The sequence below is a fragment of the Pavona decussata genome, unplaced genomic scaffold, assembly GCF_977016875.1.
Source record: "Pavona decussata unplaced genomic scaffold, jaPavDecu1.1 SCAFFOLD_285, whole genome shotgun sequence".
NCBI lineage: Eukaryota > Metazoa > Cnidaria > Anthozoa > Scleractinia > Agariciidae > Pavona > Pavona decussata.
In genome coordinates, this window is record NW_028145686.1 from 410,001 (window position 1) to 429,622 (window position 19,622).

The 19,622-nt window shown below is 37.7% G+C and overlaps 1 protein-coding gene across 1 annotated transcript; it reads right to left on the reverse strand.

Annotated features, from left to right (window-relative positions):
* Positions 1 to 3,944: 3,944 nt before the first annotated feature.
* On the reverse strand, positions 3,945 to 6,924 carry LOC146455143 (uncharacterized). Its single transcript, XM_085094638.1, has 2 exons — positions 4,441 to 6,924; positions 3,945 to 3,961 (listed from the first exon to the last, which is right to left on the reverse strand). Exon 1 carries the CDS (start codon positions 6,922 to 6,924, stop codon positions 4,462 to 4,464), a length of 2,463 nt encoding a protein of 820 aa, XP_084950764.1. The 3' UTR covers positions 3,945 to 3,961; positions 4,441 to 4,461.
* Positions 6,925 to 19,622: the final 12,698 nt, after the last annotated feature.

The following is a 19,622-nucleotide window of genomic DNA, read 5'->3' on the forward strand; positions in this document are numbered from 1 at the left end:
GAAGCCTCACTCACGAGCACCAGCTCATTTCGTGGAAGGATGGAAAATAAGACTGTGGGGTGAGGCAGGTATAGCCCCGTTTTCACTGTAGCTGCAAGGATGCTTATGGTGGACTCTCTGCAGAATTGTTGAGTTTGTGCTTATATTCACAGTAGTTGAGCAGTGGACCCCCCTCCCTCTGTCTGCCGTATGTTAATTATGTTTTTTAATGCGCTACTAATCGTTGTGTCTGTTGAAGAAAATCCTACGGTGTGATTTGTCAAAGTAGTAAACGCATTAAAGAACAGAGTAAATGATACTGAAGGATCAATCACATACTGACAACTCACGTCTTGTGTGGGAACTTGTTGTATTTTAAGCGGACTGTCAGTACAAATCAGGCTTGCACAGAAACCGCCTACATTAAAGCTCGTCAAACGACCTAGTATAAATGCTTTTCCACGAATGGCCGCCTATCTGATTACTCTTTCCAATACATGTTAATTAGCCCTACTAACCTTAATTTTGCAGTTGCTAACGAGGCTAGTAAGGCTAATTTTTTCTGAAAATAAAAAATAATTTATCGGCCACCATTGATGAAACAGTGTATTTCATGGGCCGTTCAACCTTAGGGCGCGTTCTTTTGGGACTATTCCGGTATAGGAATACTCGGAATAGACGGTAGTTGTGTTCTTTTGGGAGCTATTCCGTTTTCGGAATGAACGGAATATCATTCTGTTCATTCTGCTCCTGATAGCAGAATAAACAGAATGGAAGGAATACGGTTTACTCGAAATAGACAGAATACGCCTTCTTTGGGGAAATTTTTGGCGGGAAATCCTATGCGGCCGCTCGCGGGCAGACATAATAGTTCTCAGGTCACCTCCGCCATCGGTATTCTGTTTCCAGATTTTAGCATCATTCTTTTCGAAATTGAATTTCCGTGTATTCTGTTATTCCTAAACCGGAATAAAAATAGCTAGAATAGCCCCCCAAAAATGCACCCTTAGTTGCATCAAGTATAGACTACTTTACACGTACACCAGACGTGGGATTGGATTATAACAGGCATTGGCAACCTGGTGCAAAGACGGATCCTCGTTTTTGAGGAAACAAAATTGAAAACAAGTAATTTGTCATTTGAAAACAAGTAATTTGTATACCGACAGCGATGAGAAAATGGCGTTAGTTGCAGATACGATACTGCAGCTACGTTAGTAGTTTGCGTCCTGGCTATGTACAAATATGTTAAATGTTTAAATACTAAATATTTATCTTTTAGACGTCTTTCTATGTTACTTAGTCGTTTATGCAGCCAGTGTCTAGAGTTCCGCTATAAAAACTAGAAAATAGACTCTTATTGCTATACAGAAGTAAATAATGCTATCAACTGGATGCAAGTTAACTGCCACTTGTTCTAGCATAGAACAAAAAGAAAAAAGAAATTATGGACCTAAACAATAGACTTGATTCTGTAACGAATTATCTTTAGATACCCTAAGCTAAAACGAGCTAAAAATATATAAAAAGGATCTCACAACTGAAGAACTAAAATTATTTTAAAAATATATTGTCACGAAAGTTTCATTGATAGCATTGGGTGACTTTTGTTTTTCTTGGGATTTTGTGATTAAAAGAATCTTTGGGAACTAGGCAATCGAGTTTGCTAGTTCGATAAGCTCTGAGCAAAGGATTTTAAAGTATAAACAATAATAGGAACCGGGGCCCGGTTGTTGAAAGTCCGATTAAGCTAATCCTGGATTAACCTGAACTTTGATTCGAGTTTAATTACTAACCAATAAAGATATTTTTGAAAAGATTTTTGTCCTTCGGTTTTGAGTTAGCCTTTTCTTTGCCTTTAGCTTAAAATTTGCTATGTACGACATTTTTAAAGAGCGAAATGAAAACCTCGGTTAACTTTTAATCGGGCATTAGCGTTGATCAGCTTTCGAACAACCGGGCCCTGGTTGATAGCATTGCCAGTGAAAAGTGAGTTTTGCTAAGTCTAAGATGTGACAAGAAGTGATTTTATCAAAAACTTCAGTCTCATATAAAGTGAAACTTCTTGGGTGTTCTTGAAAATTTTGTTTTTCATACCCTACAGAAAGGGATCTGGGTACTGGAAACGAAGTAATTGATACTTTTGACCCCCTTTTTTTTTTCTTTTACTATATTTGATTGACTCGTCCCTTTCTTCTGCAAATCTATTTTGTAAAAATAGCCTACTCAAGTATCTCTTGGGCCGAGGACCAGTATCGAGATATCTTTTTCTTATACTTCTGTCAACTTACAATGCAATGCTCTTGTCAGCATTGGGCTACACGGTTGTAGGAAGATTTGCCTGGTGTAACAGCGCCGCAAAGGGCCAATGTCACCTTTTTTTGGTGCCACTTTGAATGGCAAAACATTAACAACAACAACAACAACAACGACAACAAAAGGCCTTTGAACAATGAACCTTTGAAATAATGGTCCAATTCGGTTATCCAGCTCAAAAAAGATAGGATCAATTATGTTTGACTGCGACTGGTCAGGTAAGACATGAGCCACAACATGAAAAACTTGGCTTATGTCTCAAATTCTCCCAAGTGGTCGTTAAAAATATTATCCTCTGAGAAAAAAAAAACATTAAAATTTATTCCTTTGAGAAATCACTTTATATTTTCTTCCAGTATTCTGAGAGCAAATTTTATATTTTAGCAAAAAACACAATGTGGAAAGTTTTGTTGTTTGTTGTTTTTAGTTATTCGTTTCGGTTTTAACCGAAAAACAGGAAAATCAAGGGAACAATACCCCGGGGAACAAAATGTTCTGACCTTTGCGCATGCGCTTGAGTTTTAAAAAGTTTGCATGGAATTTTCTGTTTGTGCTTGAGTTGTAAAAAGTTTATATGGAATCTTGTGCTTGAGCTGTAAAAAGCTTGCGTGATTTTTTTGTTTGTGCTTGAGTTAAAAATAATTTGAATAGATGTCATTGTTTTCTTGACACTAACAACTGGAAACCATTCAGACGTTTTTAAAGGGAATTTAATTCCCAAAGATTACTAAGAGAAGAAAAAGACGTCTTCCTTCTGTCGACTTACTCCATCGGTACTTATCTTTCATTATGTATTTCATGCAGCTAGATGTATTGAAAAGTCAACAATTTTTAAGCTATCGGTTAAATGCTTTTTAACATATGTAGTTTAAATAGTTAAAAAATATAGTTTAAATGGTTTAGAATAATTATGTTAACCTCTATTTAGAAAAAAAAAGATCTATTTACTATTTCACCAATAGTAATAAGTTTGTATATTGTAATCTAATTTTCGACTGAATCTGTCATTTATGCCTGTTTTTTTTTTTTCTTCTTTTCTTTTTTATCTTTTTTGTATTGGTTTTTGTCTTGAGGGCTACATTAGTGTTAGGCACTGTTACAATTACCCTTGCCAAACGATGACTCTGCTGCCGCTGCTGCCACTGCCACTGCTACTGCTACTGCTACTGCTACTGCTACTGCTACTGATACTACTACTACTACTACTACTACTACTACTACTACTACTACTACTACTACTACTACTACTACTACTACTACTACTACTACTACTTCTACTGCTACTGCTACTGCTACTGCTGCTGCTACTACTTCTTCTACTGCTACTACTACTACTACTACTACTACTACTACTACTACTACTACTACTACTACTACTACTACTACTACTACTACTACTACTACTGCTGCTGCTACTGCTGCTACTGTATTTCTTGAGGGAGCTTAAGAGAGCTGGCATAAGTGCCGCTGATTTGGTAGTTGTTTTTTTTTTATTATTGCAGTGTTATTACATAAGTGCCAGAGTTCTCGTGTCAGCTCCCCTTGGTAACCTTCCAAAATACCTGTCTGATGATATGGAACACATCCAAAAGGCGCGCTATGTGAACAATCTTTCCTGGCTTAACGTACAGCGAAGCGATTGTCAAGGCTGGTGTCCCTCCTCTATCTGTAAAACATGAAATATTGTCTGTTAAATATTTCAGGAAACTGCAAATAATAAAGGTCATAAGCTCTTTGTGTTGCTACCACCTATAGTCAGTTCTAATACTTACTACTTGAGGAAGAAGTTAAGTGTGGTCATATTGTTGCAGGTTTAAGAAATCGTTCATTATGTATCATGCAGCTGGATGTATTGAATCGTCAACAATTTCTATCGCTCAAATGCTTTTTAACGTATATAGTTTAAATAGTTAAGGTTGTTGAACATTATTGTTTTATTTCCTTATACGAAGCGATTTTGTGATTTTTTAAATGTCAAACCTATGTAATTCAGACGTTTCGACTAGAAAATTTGGTTTTTTATAAATGTCCTACCCATCTATCTAGACGCTGTTCATCCTCATGTACCAACATATGAGATTCTATATTTGGGGAGGAGCTAAAGCTCTTACTGCAATACTTGCATTGATTAGCCTTGAGACTTACGGGGAGTGAAGCTGCATATGTTTATCCAGGATGCTCATCTGAGCAAAGCCCTCTACGCAGAATTGACACTTGACCAGCGTGAAAACGTACATGATAGGTTAGGGTCGACTGCTTAGTGAAGGCTTTTCCACAGAACGTGCATGTATACGGCCGTTCTTTTGTGTGAGAAAGTTTGTGTTTTCGAAGCGTCGAAAATTGGGAGAATGATTTGCCGCAAAAACTGCATACGTATGGCTTTTGTCCGGTGTGCGTTCTGAGATGGTTTGTTAGAGTCGTGCTTTGGGCAAACGACTTTCTACAGTACACACACACAAATGGTTTATCACCCGTATGGGTGCGTAGATGTGTTTTCAGGACTCCTGATTGAGCAAATCTCCGGCTGCAAAACTTACATTGGAAGGGCTTATCACCTGTATGCGTGCGGAGGTGAATTTGAAGCTTAGAAAAGTGCGTGAATTTTTTGTCGCAGTACCGGCAAACAAATCTTCGTTCCTTCATAGTTGTATCCAGGTTAGTAGGAGACACCTTATCCATCTGTAGGAAAAAGTTGCCGTTTTCTGAAAAAGTCAAATTGCGGCCTTTAGTTCGTGTGTTTGGCATGTCGTCGTTTGTAGAGGTTGAGGATTGGTCGTTCCGAATTGGTCGGTCGCTTCCTTTCATCTCTTTTAATTCAACACTGACTGCGACAGTGGCGCTAGAACAATTTCCATCATCACTACCTAAAGACGATGGGGATGGTTTAGAGTTTTTGTTAGAGGGTTTGTCTTTTCGTTGCACTGTGTTGTATCCCACATTTTCCTCCCGGCGTTCCGCAGAGTTCATTTTACTTGGAAAAGTTGCAATGATTCGCTCGGGCATGTTGTGTTGTGAAGGATCTGAAAACGTCATTTGCTTGCCAGAGGGGCACCCTCCATAACCACTGTTGTAACTAGGTCCTCCTTTCTCTGAAGTTTCAAACTTCCTTTCTCGACCTGTCATCCAAGCGGGGTCATGCAAGTATTGTTGGGCTACATTCCACTCTGGGCGAAAGTTAAATGGATGCTTGGCCGTATTCTGATATGAGTTTTCATTTATCTTTTTTGTTATTTTAAATTGGCAAGGGGAGTTCATTTCATATGCCACTCTGATGTGAGCTGGAGGGTAGTGGCTGCTGCAATTAGCTTCAGACGATGGCCTATCAAGAAGTGGGCCTCTTGTAAGGAATGGATCACATCGTTCAGTGGTCCCTCTGCCTTCAGATGAGCAATGCCATGGTGGGAGTATGACTGAAGGAACTTCGCTTCCGGATCTTGATGAAGTGTTCTCGAGGACGTTATCTTTACAACTTCTAGCGGAGTCAAAATAAGAAGGGGGTGCAGACTGAACATCTTTACGAGTAAACATCTCATTCTTCTTGTGTGGAACTTCCTCGTCTCCACTTATTTCGCTGTACGCTTCCTTAGGCTTTGGAATATTCTGAAGGTAGAACGGATTCGTTTTGGGAGGGTATCCAAGGTGGAATGGCTTTTCCGGGCAATCTTCCTCCTTTTGGAGTTGTTCATTATCTTTACTCCTGTGAAAGTGAGCAGGGTCGTCAGATTCCACCCTCCGATGACGAGGTTGACGGCTTTTCCGTTTTGTTTGAAAAGGGCCGTCTTGGCAAGCTGGTGTTTTGAATAGCTCAGTACTTGCAAAATTCTCGAGTCGATGCTCTTTGCGGTACGGTTCTCTTGTACAAGCATACGAAATGTCCGAGTTCCGTTCAGATTCGGCGATCTCTGCTGAACCAGGAAGATCTTGATAAAATTTACCAACTATAAGTCTTTTTGGTTCGCAAATTTTTACGGTTGGCTTTCTAACAGTAGAGTTACACGAGAACATGGGCCTAGACTCCACTTCATTGTGCCTTTCCGCTAGAGAATGTAGCTTCTCAGTTTTGACTCCACAGCGAATGTGAGTAATTTGTGGGTGTAAAACACTGGCTGAGATATTTCTTGGCTCAAGACAGTTCTGGTTAAGAGGTAAAGGACTTTGTTTTCTTTGGGTACATTTCGTTTCAGACCTTTTTTCATGCGCGCTAGGCGCGAAGTTTATACCATGAGAATTTAGTGAAGGCGTGCACTTTTCGTGGACAATGCTGGGCAACACCGGGATTAGGTTTAGGCTTTGTTTATAACCATTATCAACACCTAATGCATCGTTTGTCACATGTTTTGGTTGTGTCATGCAACTGTAAACGTATGCGTTTGTGTTACGTCTCGGACGATGAACAGATAAATCGTAAAGACCATCTTCTTCATCGTTTAGAGCTCTTGCTGATTTTTGGCTTTTCGGAGAAAGTTGCTGGTTTACACAATTGCAATGTCTCCCTGGAACCCATATGTTTTCCTCACTGATGGTATGGTTTGTGCTGGTTTTGTTGGTACTATTGATCTCAGAGTCACTTGTCCAGCTGGGTTCAGATAGGCTGTAGTAACGTACAATTACCGGAGTACATTCGTCCATTTTGTTCATTAATCGCCAGAGAGAACTTATTTCCACGTTCTGTAAAAGGAAAAATAGTTCACCAATCTTTCAAGAAATTGCAAGTCGAATGAGTTACCAGCGTTAATTTTTACTGCGTAGTTCTAGGCAGAAAACAGACAACTATTGCTGTTATCTGGATATTGGTTATGGTTGCAGTCTTATAAGGTATCGATTTGTGTCGGAGGGCTAAAAATGCGGTGTCGAGAGGTTAGCTTTTTTAACGGTACATGAACGTTGGGATTACTTGAGGGCAAAATCCAGTCCCATTCCATTTTATACTTGTGTATATGAGGCATACCGTTATACCGAAGCGGTTTAAAGGTGTGGGGCTGATGCAGCGGTAGGTTTTACATACGAAAGCAAATATTTCAACCTATAGGACAGATGTATCAGTCATCTCTAAAGAACGAGATTGGTTTTTTCAACTTCAAACAGAAAACAAAAGTTCCTAAAACTGTCGTGTTGCAAGCCTATAGGCAAATATACCTCAGGAAGAAGGAAAAGAGATCGTATGCAAGGTATCCGACGACACTTGCTTTTAGCTTACTATAAATCGCGGCTTGCCTTCAAAAGCTGTTTTTTTTTTTATTTCAGTGTACTTCACAGTTGGACTTACCACCCCTGATGTTTCGAACGAGTTATTTGTAAATAACATCTACACGAGGCGAATCTCCGCGTTTACCATGGTAACCGACATCTGCCCATTTAGTCCTTTTCTCCCCTTCATAACACAGTTTTGTGTACAAAATATTAAGTACATCAAAAAGGATTTCGTTGTCGTAACTTATGAGACGTAGGTTTCACCTTTAGAAAGAATATCTGTTGAAGGATTTGACCACTTAACTCGAAATTTATAGTGTAAATTCCTTAAAGTGCTTTTTGGAATGAGTATAGAGTTTTTCTGTATGTTTACTGTAATAAACGTCACAAGAAAAATGGTCCTAAAACCCTCCTAAAAAAGCCGAAATGTTCATACGCAGATAGAGCTTTTATGCTTTCCATTGTAGTAAAGAAACTGTAAATTTTGATACATCTTTAAAAAGATATCTTTTCTCTAGTGCACTTTGATCATGCACAGTATAGTAGGGTCTGTAAGGAAGAGAGACTGAAGAATCGATTCTCGACGTGCGCACAAATAATGATAGAAATGCCGACCAACAGGCGTTTAAAGAAGGCCTTCTGAAAGGAGAAGCTCTAAGGCTTCTAAGGACAACCTCTTCTAGAGATACATTTAAGGAAAACATTAAAGACTTCAGAACACGCTTTATCTTGAGAGATTATCCGATAGCCTGGTGGATAAAATCCTCTCAGAGAAGTTCACTTCACCTACAGAAAGGTAGCTCTAACCCGAATATAGAAAGCGCACAGGAAAAACTCTACCTGGGTTACGCAATATTAACTATCATTGCCAATTGCTTGTAAAACATTCTAATGGCAAATGCGCTATTGAATGCAAAACCAGCCATCACTCAGAGTGATATTCAAGGAAACTTCCTTCATCCTTTATAAAAAAAGAAAATCGCTTTATAATGCATTTTTTGTGAAAGCAAAACTGTCAAGGCTTTTATCGATACAATGAACACAAAACGGGGTTTGCGTAGGTCTGTCAACCCCATTTTAAAGGGAAGGGTTCACATTTCAGCGCATGTGCATGAACCTAAATGATTTTTTCTCTTTCTTATCGACTTTATGGCCTTAAAAATCCCACTCCCACTCACATGTACTTATATAATTATATTATTATTATTATTATTATTATTATTATTATTATTATTATTATTATTATTATTATTATTATTACTTCAGTAATCACATTCTATAATTAGTCCAAGCAAAATGACTAATAACCAAAATTCACAGAAAATGATAGTGGCTTGTACTCATATTGTCGATATTGAATGAAGCGTTGACCCTTAGGATCTATTCCACGGTTGATGTGTTTACAGTTATTTGCATGCGAAACAACGCAATCATATGAAAAAATTACCACCCGAGTTACCTATTCCCTTCCGAATGGTTCATAAACAACGAATTAAACTAAACAGGCTTGGGTCATAGCGAGCAAAGCAATCTCGTCCCCAGAGCCCGCGCACGTTTAAGGCCAGCAGTGGCCACACGTCCACGAGCTCTGAGCTAATCAGAAACCGGAAGCAAGGATCCTGCTTCCGGTTTAAAGGGGGATACTGCTGACCGAGAGGAAGACAGCCTCTGGTAAAGAGCATCAAAGGCCAAGAAAACGAGTGAAAATGGCGACAACCTCCACCCCTCCCGTTTGCCAGTGATTGTCATTCATGTGAGACTTCCTTGAAAACAAAACAACCAAAACAAAGGCTGCGTAAAATCTGGGTTTGTCGGCAATTTGCCTCTCTCAACCGCGACAAATTCATTTTGCACATTTTCAGGTCGCTTTAGAAAACCAAACATTTTCCATAGGCAGGGGTAAAAAAACATATATAGGCTATGGCGATTAAAAACCATTTGTTGTATACTATACGCATTTGGAATTAAATTAATCTTGTTTTCGCTTGTAAAATGTAGTTTTTAAAACTTAAAAATGGGGGTGAATATACGCAGTCCACGCAGTATGAGATAACCAAGTTTTTTCATGACACCACGGCAAAGTTAATAGCGAAAGGAAAATAGAGCCTGGCCGGAGGTTATATAAGCTTCAACCTAATTAACTAAACAGGGTAAAGATTTTCAAACAACATTTGATAAACTTCAGCAAGATATCGTTCCCAACCTGATTGCCGTCGACGACAAATACCAACAAATGTTTACAAACGTAAGCTTATTTTTTTCCGTCATGAAATTTACAAACGATAGGTTTCACAAGTATAGCTTTTGCTTACCCAGATACCATGATCTCAGAAAAAATACAATAAAATGGCAGAAGTACATTTAATAACAAGACACAACTTTGTAAATGTTCAACTGAAATAACCAGCAACTTGAAAATCTAAGCTTATCAGAAAGATCGGCAATTTTTTTCAATTCACACACTCAGTGTAAGCTTAAGAAACTCACCCTGAAAAAAAAAAATTTACCTGCACTCGATGTGGTTTCTCAGTCCTATAAGCTGCAAACTTACAAAGCTCACAAATGAACTGTTGTGTAAAGAGTGACAACGATCGCTATTCCAAGCGTTTATATTTTTGTCTTTCTGTCCATCCGCTTTCTGAACCGGCACTTTTTGGGCCACGCATTCTTGGATACTCCGCTTTTACGCAGTGGTAACAAAGGCCGTTGGTTTTCCTTGTTCAAGTTCAATTATGTTTCTGCTGGGCTACTGAAAGAATATCTGTTCCTGTTCTTCAATAAATTCTGCTCCAGTCAGATCAACTCGCAGACTCCGCGGTGCGAATGGATTACAAGTTTGCTTCTTTCAGTTCCTTCAACAGCACGAGAAAGGCTGTTAAACTCTTATTCGCTTTAGACAATGTTAAGAACGATTTTAAACGGCCAGCATTGACTATGAACCACATTTCAGAGTCGATAATTAGAGGAGTTTTTCCGAAAATTGTCAGGTTCTTCGCTAACCTCGACCGTCGTAAGTGTCATACGGTCATTCAGCTTTGTCAAACGCTGCAACATATCGCAAAGGTTTTCACGCCTTTTCCTTTTAGTCATGTGATTTGACTTGTTATCTTTTTCGTTTTTACTTACTGCAAAAACAAAGCGTATGAAAATTTAGTTGCATTTCGATTCTATGGCGGCTTTTGCTTCGATATCTTTGACAGTCTATTTCGTTTCTTGTTTGAAACCTCCGATTCAAAGACACTTCCGGTAAAATGTAATATCCAATCAGATTTCGATTTGCTGGATTTTGACATTGATTAGCCCAGAGGTCTTGCTTCCTTGGTGCTGACCAAAAGGAACGCAGCCTCTGGGAACGAGATTGCGAGCAAAGGTGAAAAAGTATTTTGATTCATGGACATGCGCAGAACCGTGAACCGTTCCCTTTAACATGTCGGTAAGCGCTACAATTACTGTTTAGTCTATTGTATTCCGAGAAAATTAACTTTCTTCATTTTCCTTCACCAGTTTGAAAGGGTTTCTAGAGAATAGAATTGTAATGTTGGTCGAGTTTAACCAGTAGTGGGAATGGAGTTACCTAATGTACTTTAAAAGGCATTTACAAGCGCAAGAAAGACATCACCAGTTCTTTTTTCTGAAGAACAATTTGACTCCAGGCCTTGTTCCACTCGCTACTTACTGCAAGAGACCAGGGCCTAGTTGTTCAAATCCCGTTTAAGCTAATCCTGGATGAGCGTAAATTTTGGTTCAAGCTTAATTACTAATCAATAAAGATTCTTCAAAAAGATTTTTTTCCTTTAGTTTTGAATTAGACTCTTTTTTACCATTAGCTTAAAGCTAAATCATTTTTAAGGAGCGAGATTAAATTTCGGTAAATTTTAAATCGGGGATTAGCGTTAAACGACTTTCGAAAAACCCAGCCCAGGGAAAAAGGAAAAATGTTGGATAATAAGGGTCTTATACAAAAGTGTACGGATGTAATATTCTTCCAAGCTGGAAAATTTCAATATTCCAAAGAATCTGAGTCGAAACCAAGTATTTTTAAAATAGAACGATTTAGAACTCAAATTTGGTTAAAGGAAAAGTAGCTCTCTCTCCTGCACTAATAACTACGCTATTGCAGTTTCATGTTTCGGTTCAGTTTTTTTGGGCCTTGAAATTTACTTAGGTAAAAAACAAAAACAAAAAACAATTCACTATTGTTTGATATTTGAAGGTAACGCTATTCCGATTATGTATAATTCTACGAGGAAATTAAAAATACCCTAAGATCTAAATTTTGAGCGCGGTTTACTTTGACAAGACCTTTTTTTTTCAAAACGTTAACCAATGGATGTTCAACCCAGAGTCAAGGCACAAGATATCGCTAAGAAAAGAAAAGAAAAAAGTTCAGATTTCGAAAGGAAATCGCAAAATAAAAAAGGGACTAAAATACAGTAAACATGCTTTGAAATGTATATTTCTATAGAGCTTCAAGTCAAGGTATGGCGGACTTCTTTTCCTCATATAAAAGAATTTAACGAAAAGCTCAGTGTAAAAAAAGCTTAGATCCAAAAAGAAAGACTTCTCATCTTAAATATTTCCACTTTTGAAATGAGTTTTCGAATGTGTGTCAAAAAATAGGTGGCCATAGATTGGCTAAAAAATGACTTTACACCCACTACTTTGGCATACGATTACAAGCTCTAGCTACAATCCACGATCCCGGCCTTATGAAGTCTCTAAATGGCTTATATGCAAATATAAAATTTCCGAACAATTCACCTGATCTCCAGAACTGCATATAGGCAGACCCAAATAACGGCAATTTTTCTCAGTGGCTGAATTAATTCTATTTAAGCACCACCTTCCTCCTTTGCTAAAATCCCAGTTGTATCAGCTTTCCTTTAAAAGCTGCGTTCATAATATCTCTTAAGTAACATAATATCTGTTTCAAAGACACGTTTTCTGGTTTTACGGGTAGTTGCTTATTAGAGATTCAACAAAAGACCACGTGCAAATCATAGTTTATTCACACGTAGCTGGTTTTTGGAATTTTAAATTTGCTCATAGCAGTCATCATTCCCTTCCTCAGCTTTAGGTCACAAAGAAATGAGGACTCTATGTTCAGGCACAACATTCTCCAGATCAGCTTTGCTCCTTTAACTTTGGTGGAATTTCAACCGTTCTCTGCCGGATAACAAATTTGCGTATTAGAAAACTTTTTACCTCTCACACTGTGCGACCCTCAAATAATCATCAGACGAATATGGTTTAATGTGACAGAGAAATCATGGATTTACGTTCAGGCAAGAACTTCTCCAGATGAGCTTTTCTAAAACCAACTGTTCATTATGTTTGAAGGAAATTTAACTTTCAGTTCATAATTTGGATATAATAAGATTCCTTATCTCTGACCCTGTAGACCACTTCAACAGAATCTAAGAATCTAAGAATCTGAATGCAGTCGAAGCATTTTTAAAATTCAAATGCGGACCTCAAGTTCTCTCTCTTGCACTAATAAATACGTAGCTATACGTTTTGCGATAACGATATACGTATAGAGGTTTCATATTTCCCTGAGATTTAAATTCCACAATCCAAATTTCTGGCGATTTTGAAATGGTCTCTGTAAAAAGTAAAAGAGAGAAAAATGGGTGTTCTTTACGGAGTCAATAAAAAGTCGCAAAAAAAGTGGACTACGATAAAGTAAACATAACATTTAGAAGGTTAGTTTCTTTATAGCGCCATACAAAGATACAAAGGATTTTTTTTGCGCATATCAGAGCAAAATGAACAAAGAAAAAAAGCACACTGAAAAAAACCCCCTAAAAACAAGTTTGCCAGTATATGTTTATCTAAATCATTGTTGATTGGTGTGTTTTAATTTGTCTATCAACAACTGACGTGAACAGGCAAGGTCGCAGCTACCATGATAGTTGATAATATTGTTAAAACTACGTAGCGTCTTGTCCAGGTGATAGAAAAGGTTTCGGTATTCTTTAACGCTATTAAGTTCGGTTTATGTTCACCGACATTTCGGCAGTGCTACCTCCTTAAGGGTGGTTTCAACATGCCAACCTGAAGAAGGCAGCACTGCCGAAACGTCGGTGAACATAAACCGAACTTAATAGCGCGTAAAGAATACCAAAACCTTTCGTATCGCCGTAGCTTCCACGAGGCAAGACGAGGCCATTGCCTCAGTGGTCCAAGATATGATGTATAAGAAGGAATATCGTGTAGCGGGAAGCAAAATTCAGAGTTACTATTAACTTGGAGTCTGTATCACAAAAAGGCGATGATTTTACACTTGACAAAGACTGATTTTTAGAAGAAATATTCATGAAGAAGCCCATGATTCGAGTAACATGATATCTCTTTGAAAGCCACGTATTCTGGTTCTACGGGTGGTTGCTTATCAGAGATTCAACAAAAGACCCTGTGCAAACATAGCTTATTCCCACAGCATATAGTACACGTGTGGACCTCCAAAGTTGGGGTTTTTTTTTTTTAAGGAAAATAATTCTCACCATGGTGGTGTTAAAAATATCTTAGGATCGCATTGGGGCATTGGGTGAGGTAATTTTGATTTCATGTTCATCCGATCTAAATTTTTGGCGCGTTTAATAAGCCCCTTTAAAACATAAAAAGAGAGCAATGGTGATCATCCCATAGTTAAGATGTATGCTATTAAGATAAAATATAGTGAAACACAAAAAATTGACTTAAGTTAACCAGGCATAAAATTTGCCTAAAGCGCCCTGTAAAAGAAATCTTCTTGCCTCGGCTGGAGACATGTTTGACGTTAACGGTGTTGTTTTTAGCAAGAAACTAAAGACAGAAGAAGAAAAACAAACAACTGAAGAGTGTTAGAAAACGCATAAAAATGGACTCAAGTAAAACCAATATCAAATTTTAAAGAAGGCCAAAAAGCACCTTGAAAAAAAAAAACTACAACATGGGTAATCGCAAAACCCACTTCTTCACCTTCAATGTTTTCTCAATTGAAAATTTTTTGGTGTAATTTATAACATTAATTGGACGTTACGCAGGTAATGTGAAATTGCTCTAATTTAGTGTACTCGAGCCCATAAGATCACAGCTTTAAGTATTGTTGTGGTTAAATACAGGACATGTTAAGGACAGAAACCAGATTCTTGAAAAAAAAAACTGCGTACAGAGAAACGTATCGAAATAACTCTCAAGAAGTCCAATGAAGAATGTGTTTAGAAATTGCAGGAAAATCGCTCAATAAAAATTGCACTTTGTACTTTAAGATTGTATTTTTAAGCTAGTTTTGTTGCAAAGCGCTAACGAGCTATAGGGAATTAGCGCTATAAAAAGTATTATAACTATTTCCATTATTATCCTTCTCCTTCTTCTTATAATTGTTATTATTCCAATTTTACTTTGAAGAGTGAATTTCTATAGAGCTCTATGAGAAGGTATGGCAGACCGCTTATATAAGAGAAAAAATCACCAGAAAAATAAAAATCACGGTGAACAAATCAATGCTTAAATCGAAAAAGGAAGGCTTCTCACCTAAAGAATCTCCACTCTTCAAATAAGTTTTGAAATGACTTCACACCCACCACTTCGGCAAGCAATCATAAGCTTTTCAATAGACGATCCTGGCCTCTTGAAGTCTCTTGACGGCTTTTGAGGCAATATAGGCAAACCCAATAGAGGCAATTTTTTTCAGTGACTAATACTTTTGAGGGACCACCTTGACCTTCTTGGCTAAAATCCTAGTTGAATAAGCTCTCCTTTAAACGCTACCTTCATAATGTATCTTGAGTAACATGATATCTCGTTAAAAGCCACGTTTTCTATTTCTACGGGTAGTTGCTTATTGAAGATTCAACAAAAGACAATTTGCAAAGATAGCTTATTCCCACAGCACGTATTACACTTTTGGACCTCGAAAGATGTTTTTTTTTATTGAAAACTAATTCTCCCTTGGTGGTATTTAAAATATCTTAGGATCACATTGCAGTATTGGGTGAGGTAATTTTGATTTCATGTTCATCCGATCTAAATTTTTGGCGCGTTGAACAAGGCGTCTTTAAAACATTAAAAGAGAGCAATGGTCAAGACGTGAGCTACTAAGTAGAAACCAATAACAAATATTTAGAAAACCTATGGTGAAACACAAAAAATTGACTTAAGTTAACCAAGCATCAAATTTGCCTAAAGCGCCCCGCAAAACAAATTTGCTTGCCTCGGCTGGAGACATATTTGACGTTAACGGTGTTGTTATTAGCGAGAAACTAAAGCCAGAAGAAGAAAAACAAAATACCGAAGAGTGTTAGGAATCGCATAAAAATGGACTGAAGTAAAACCAAAAAGCAAGGTGAAAAAAAAAATAAAAAAACTACAACATGAGTAATTGCAAAACCAACTTCTTCACCTTAAATGTTTTCTCAAGTGAAACTTTTAGTGTACTTCGTACCTTTAATTGAACGTTACGCAGGTAATTTGAAATTGCTCTAATTAAGTGTACTCGACACCATAAGCTCACAGCTTTAAATATTGTCATTGTTAAAAAGAGGACATGTTAAGGACAGAAGCTAGATCCTTGGAATCACTACGTAAAGAGAAATGTATTGAAATAACTCTCAAGAAGTCCAACGAAGAATATGTTCAGAAATTGCGGGAAATCGCTCAATAAAAATTGACTAAAAAGTAAGTATACTATGGACTTTGTGCTTTTAGATTGTATTTTTAAGCTAGTTTCATTTCAAAGCACTAACGAGCTCTAGGGAATTAGCGCTATAAAAATTATTATGACCATTTCCATTATTATCCTTCTCCTTCTTCTTATAATTGTTATTTTACTTTGAAGAGTAAATTTCTATCGAGCTCCATGAGAAGGTATGGCGGACCGCTCATATACGAGAAAAAATCACAGTCAACAAATCAATCCTAAAATCGTTAAAGAAAGGCTTCTCACCTAAAGAATTTCCACTCTTCAAATGAGTTTTGAAATGAATTCACACCCACCACTTTGGCAAGCAATGATAAGCTCTTCAATCGACGATCCCGGCCTCTTGAAGTCTCTTTACGGCCTTTAAGGCAACATGGGCAAACCCATAAGAGGCAATTTTTTTCAATGACTAATTCTTTTGAGGGACCACCTTCCTTCTTGGCTTAAATCCTAGTTGAATAAGGTCTCCTTTAAACGCTACCTTCATAATGTCTCTTGAGTAACATGATATCTCTTTAAAAGCCACGTATTGTGGTTCTACGGGTAGTTGCTTATTAGAGATTCAACAAAAGTGTTAAAAATATCTTAGGATCACATTGCGGTGTTGGGTGAGGTAATTTTGATTTCATGTTCATCCGATCTAAATTTTTGGCGCGTTGAACAAGGCGTCTTTAAAACATAAAAAGAGAGCAATGGTGATCATGCCAAAGTCAAGACGCAAGCTACTAAGTAAAAACTAATAACAAATATTTAGAAAACCTACGGTGAAACACAAAAAATTGACTTAAGTTAACCAAGCATCAAATTTGCCTAAAGCGCCCTGCAAAACAAATTCGCTTGCCTCGGCTGGAGACATGTTTGACGTTAACGGTGTTGTTATTAGCGAGAAACTAAAGCCAGAAGAAGAAAAACAAAATACTCAGGAGTTGTTAGGAAACGCATAAAAATGGACTGGAGTAAAACCAATATCAAATCAGTAAAGAAGGCCAAAAAGCACCGTGAAAAAAAAACTACAACATGCGTAATTGCAAAACCCATTTTCTCAATTGAAACTTTTGGTGTAGTTTGTAACTTTAATAGGACGTTACGCAGGTAATTTGAAATTGCTCTAATTTAGTGTACTCGACCCCATAAGCTCACAGCTTGAAATATTGTCGTGGTGAAATAGAGGAGATCCTTGGAAAAACTGCGCACAGAGAAATGTATCGAAATAACGTTCAAGAAGTCCGATGAAGAATATGTTTAGAAATTGGAGGAAAATCGCTCAATAAAAATTGACTAAAATAAAGTAAGCATACTATGGACTTTGTACTTTTAGATGTATTTTTAAGCTTGTTTTATTTCAAAGAACTAACGAGCTCTCGGGAAGTAGCACTATAAGAATTATTATGACTATTTCCGTTATTATCCTTCTCCTTCTTCTTCTTATTGTTATTGTTATTGTTATTATTTTACTTTAAAGGGTGAATTTCTATAGATCTCCATGAGAAGGTATGGCGGACCGCTCATATAAGAGAAAAAATCACAGTCAACAAATCAATGCTAAAATCGTAAAAGGAAGGCTTCTCACCTAAAAAAAATCCACTCTTCAAATGAGTTTTGAAATGAATTCACACCCACCACTTTGGCAAGCAATCACGAGCCCTGCAATCGACGATCCAGGCCTCTTGAAGTCTTTAAGGTAATATAGGCAAACCCAAAAGAGGCAATTTTCTTCGGTGACTAATTCTTTTGAGGGACCACCTTCCTTCTTGGCTAAAATCCTAGTTGAATAAGCTCTCCTTTAAACGCTACCTTCATAATGTCTCTTTAGTAACATGATATCTCTTTAAGAGCCATGTACTGTGGTTCTACGGGTAGATGTTTATTAGAGACTCAACAAAAGACCATGTGCAAACATAGCTTTTTCCCACAGCATATAGTAAGCGTTTGGACCTCGACAGTTTTTTTTTTTTTTAGTCAAACTAATTCTCCCTTGGTGGTGTTAAACATATCTTAGGATCACATTGCGGTATTGGGTGAGCCGCGTAGAGGTGTTAAAATTAATTAGGTTGAGTGACGGTTGCTATGTTCCAATTCCTGGGTTCGAGAGCAGCAATCTATCAACAGTTAAACTGCAAGCAGTCCCTTTCATGATAGTCGAGATGTCGCGCGAAATAGCCGAGCGAAAAAAACTGGAGCAAAAAAGGGAAGGAGGGCTTGTGAGCGCACCATCTCGACTGACCAGAAAGGGACTGCTTGCAGTCTAATCAACAGTATAGTAAAGAATCAATTTCAGTGGCGTGTAATGTCTAGACCGAGCTTGTCGCAGACAATGAAGTCTTTGTGACTAGAAAGCTTGGCTTCTGTGGACGGTGAGGGTAAAAGACGGAATGAGTTCGCGGAATGGCATGTGGCATGGCGTGCGGAATGGCATAATTATGCGAAATACGATTTACGTGGGAAATAAATTAACTGAAGAGCGCGTCATGTTTTCGCGCCAATTTTATAAGAGCAGCAGCTTTTTTGATGCTGCGGACTCTTGCTAAATATTAACAACAATTCGAGGATTTGATCGTCTGATTGTTGATTTGGAAGAAGTGAGGGTAAAGAAAGCGATGAAAACTGTTTATAGTTTTCGCATTCAAGGAACTATGAGTAAATCCGTAGTATATTAAATTTCATGTTCACTTTACTCCACGCGACTTCGGTTGACAAAAATAACGTGGCAGCGTAAAGTCTTCTCAGGACAAAGATTGATCCTTTACCGAGGGCAAATAATAAACATTTTTTTCTTTTTTTTTTAAACCCTCGGTAAAAGATCAATTCTCATACCCTGTATGCTCGATGATTCATTTATCATGAGCGGGAAAATGAACAACAATTTGACCAAAATGCATTTGTGGTAAGAATAGTTTCACAACTTAACCTTTCACACAACCAGTTTTGATAATTAGACACCATACTTGTCATCTGCTTTTTTGCTCTAGGGCTTTTTCGCTTTTAAATCTCATTTTAGGTTGGGACGTCTGGCACAGAAAGACCTTAATTAAAGACGGATATGTTTAGTTCGATAACGCGTAACTGAACTATAGCTACCTGAATCGCCGTATTGAATAGCTAGGTAGCTAGCTCAGCAGCTCAACAGTGACTTGCGTACTCGTCGCTCGACGAAAATGTAACAGTAAGGTGAGAAAAAGTAGAACATATTTTTCCCATGAATTGTACAAATTGTAACCGTCAAAAGGTCTGATAAAGTGACCGAGTTTAAATTTAAAATTTCTCACATAATAGTTTTGGCCTTGGACTGATGTTATTTCTCCAGTCTGGTGTTGCTTTTTGTCTAGGCTACTCGCTGCCACGTTCTTTTTGTCAACTAGAAATTTAATTTATTCTTAGTCCTTGAATGCGAAACTTCATCGATTTCTTCACTCTCACTTCCTAACCAGCGATCAGACATGTTCTATCCCAGGCG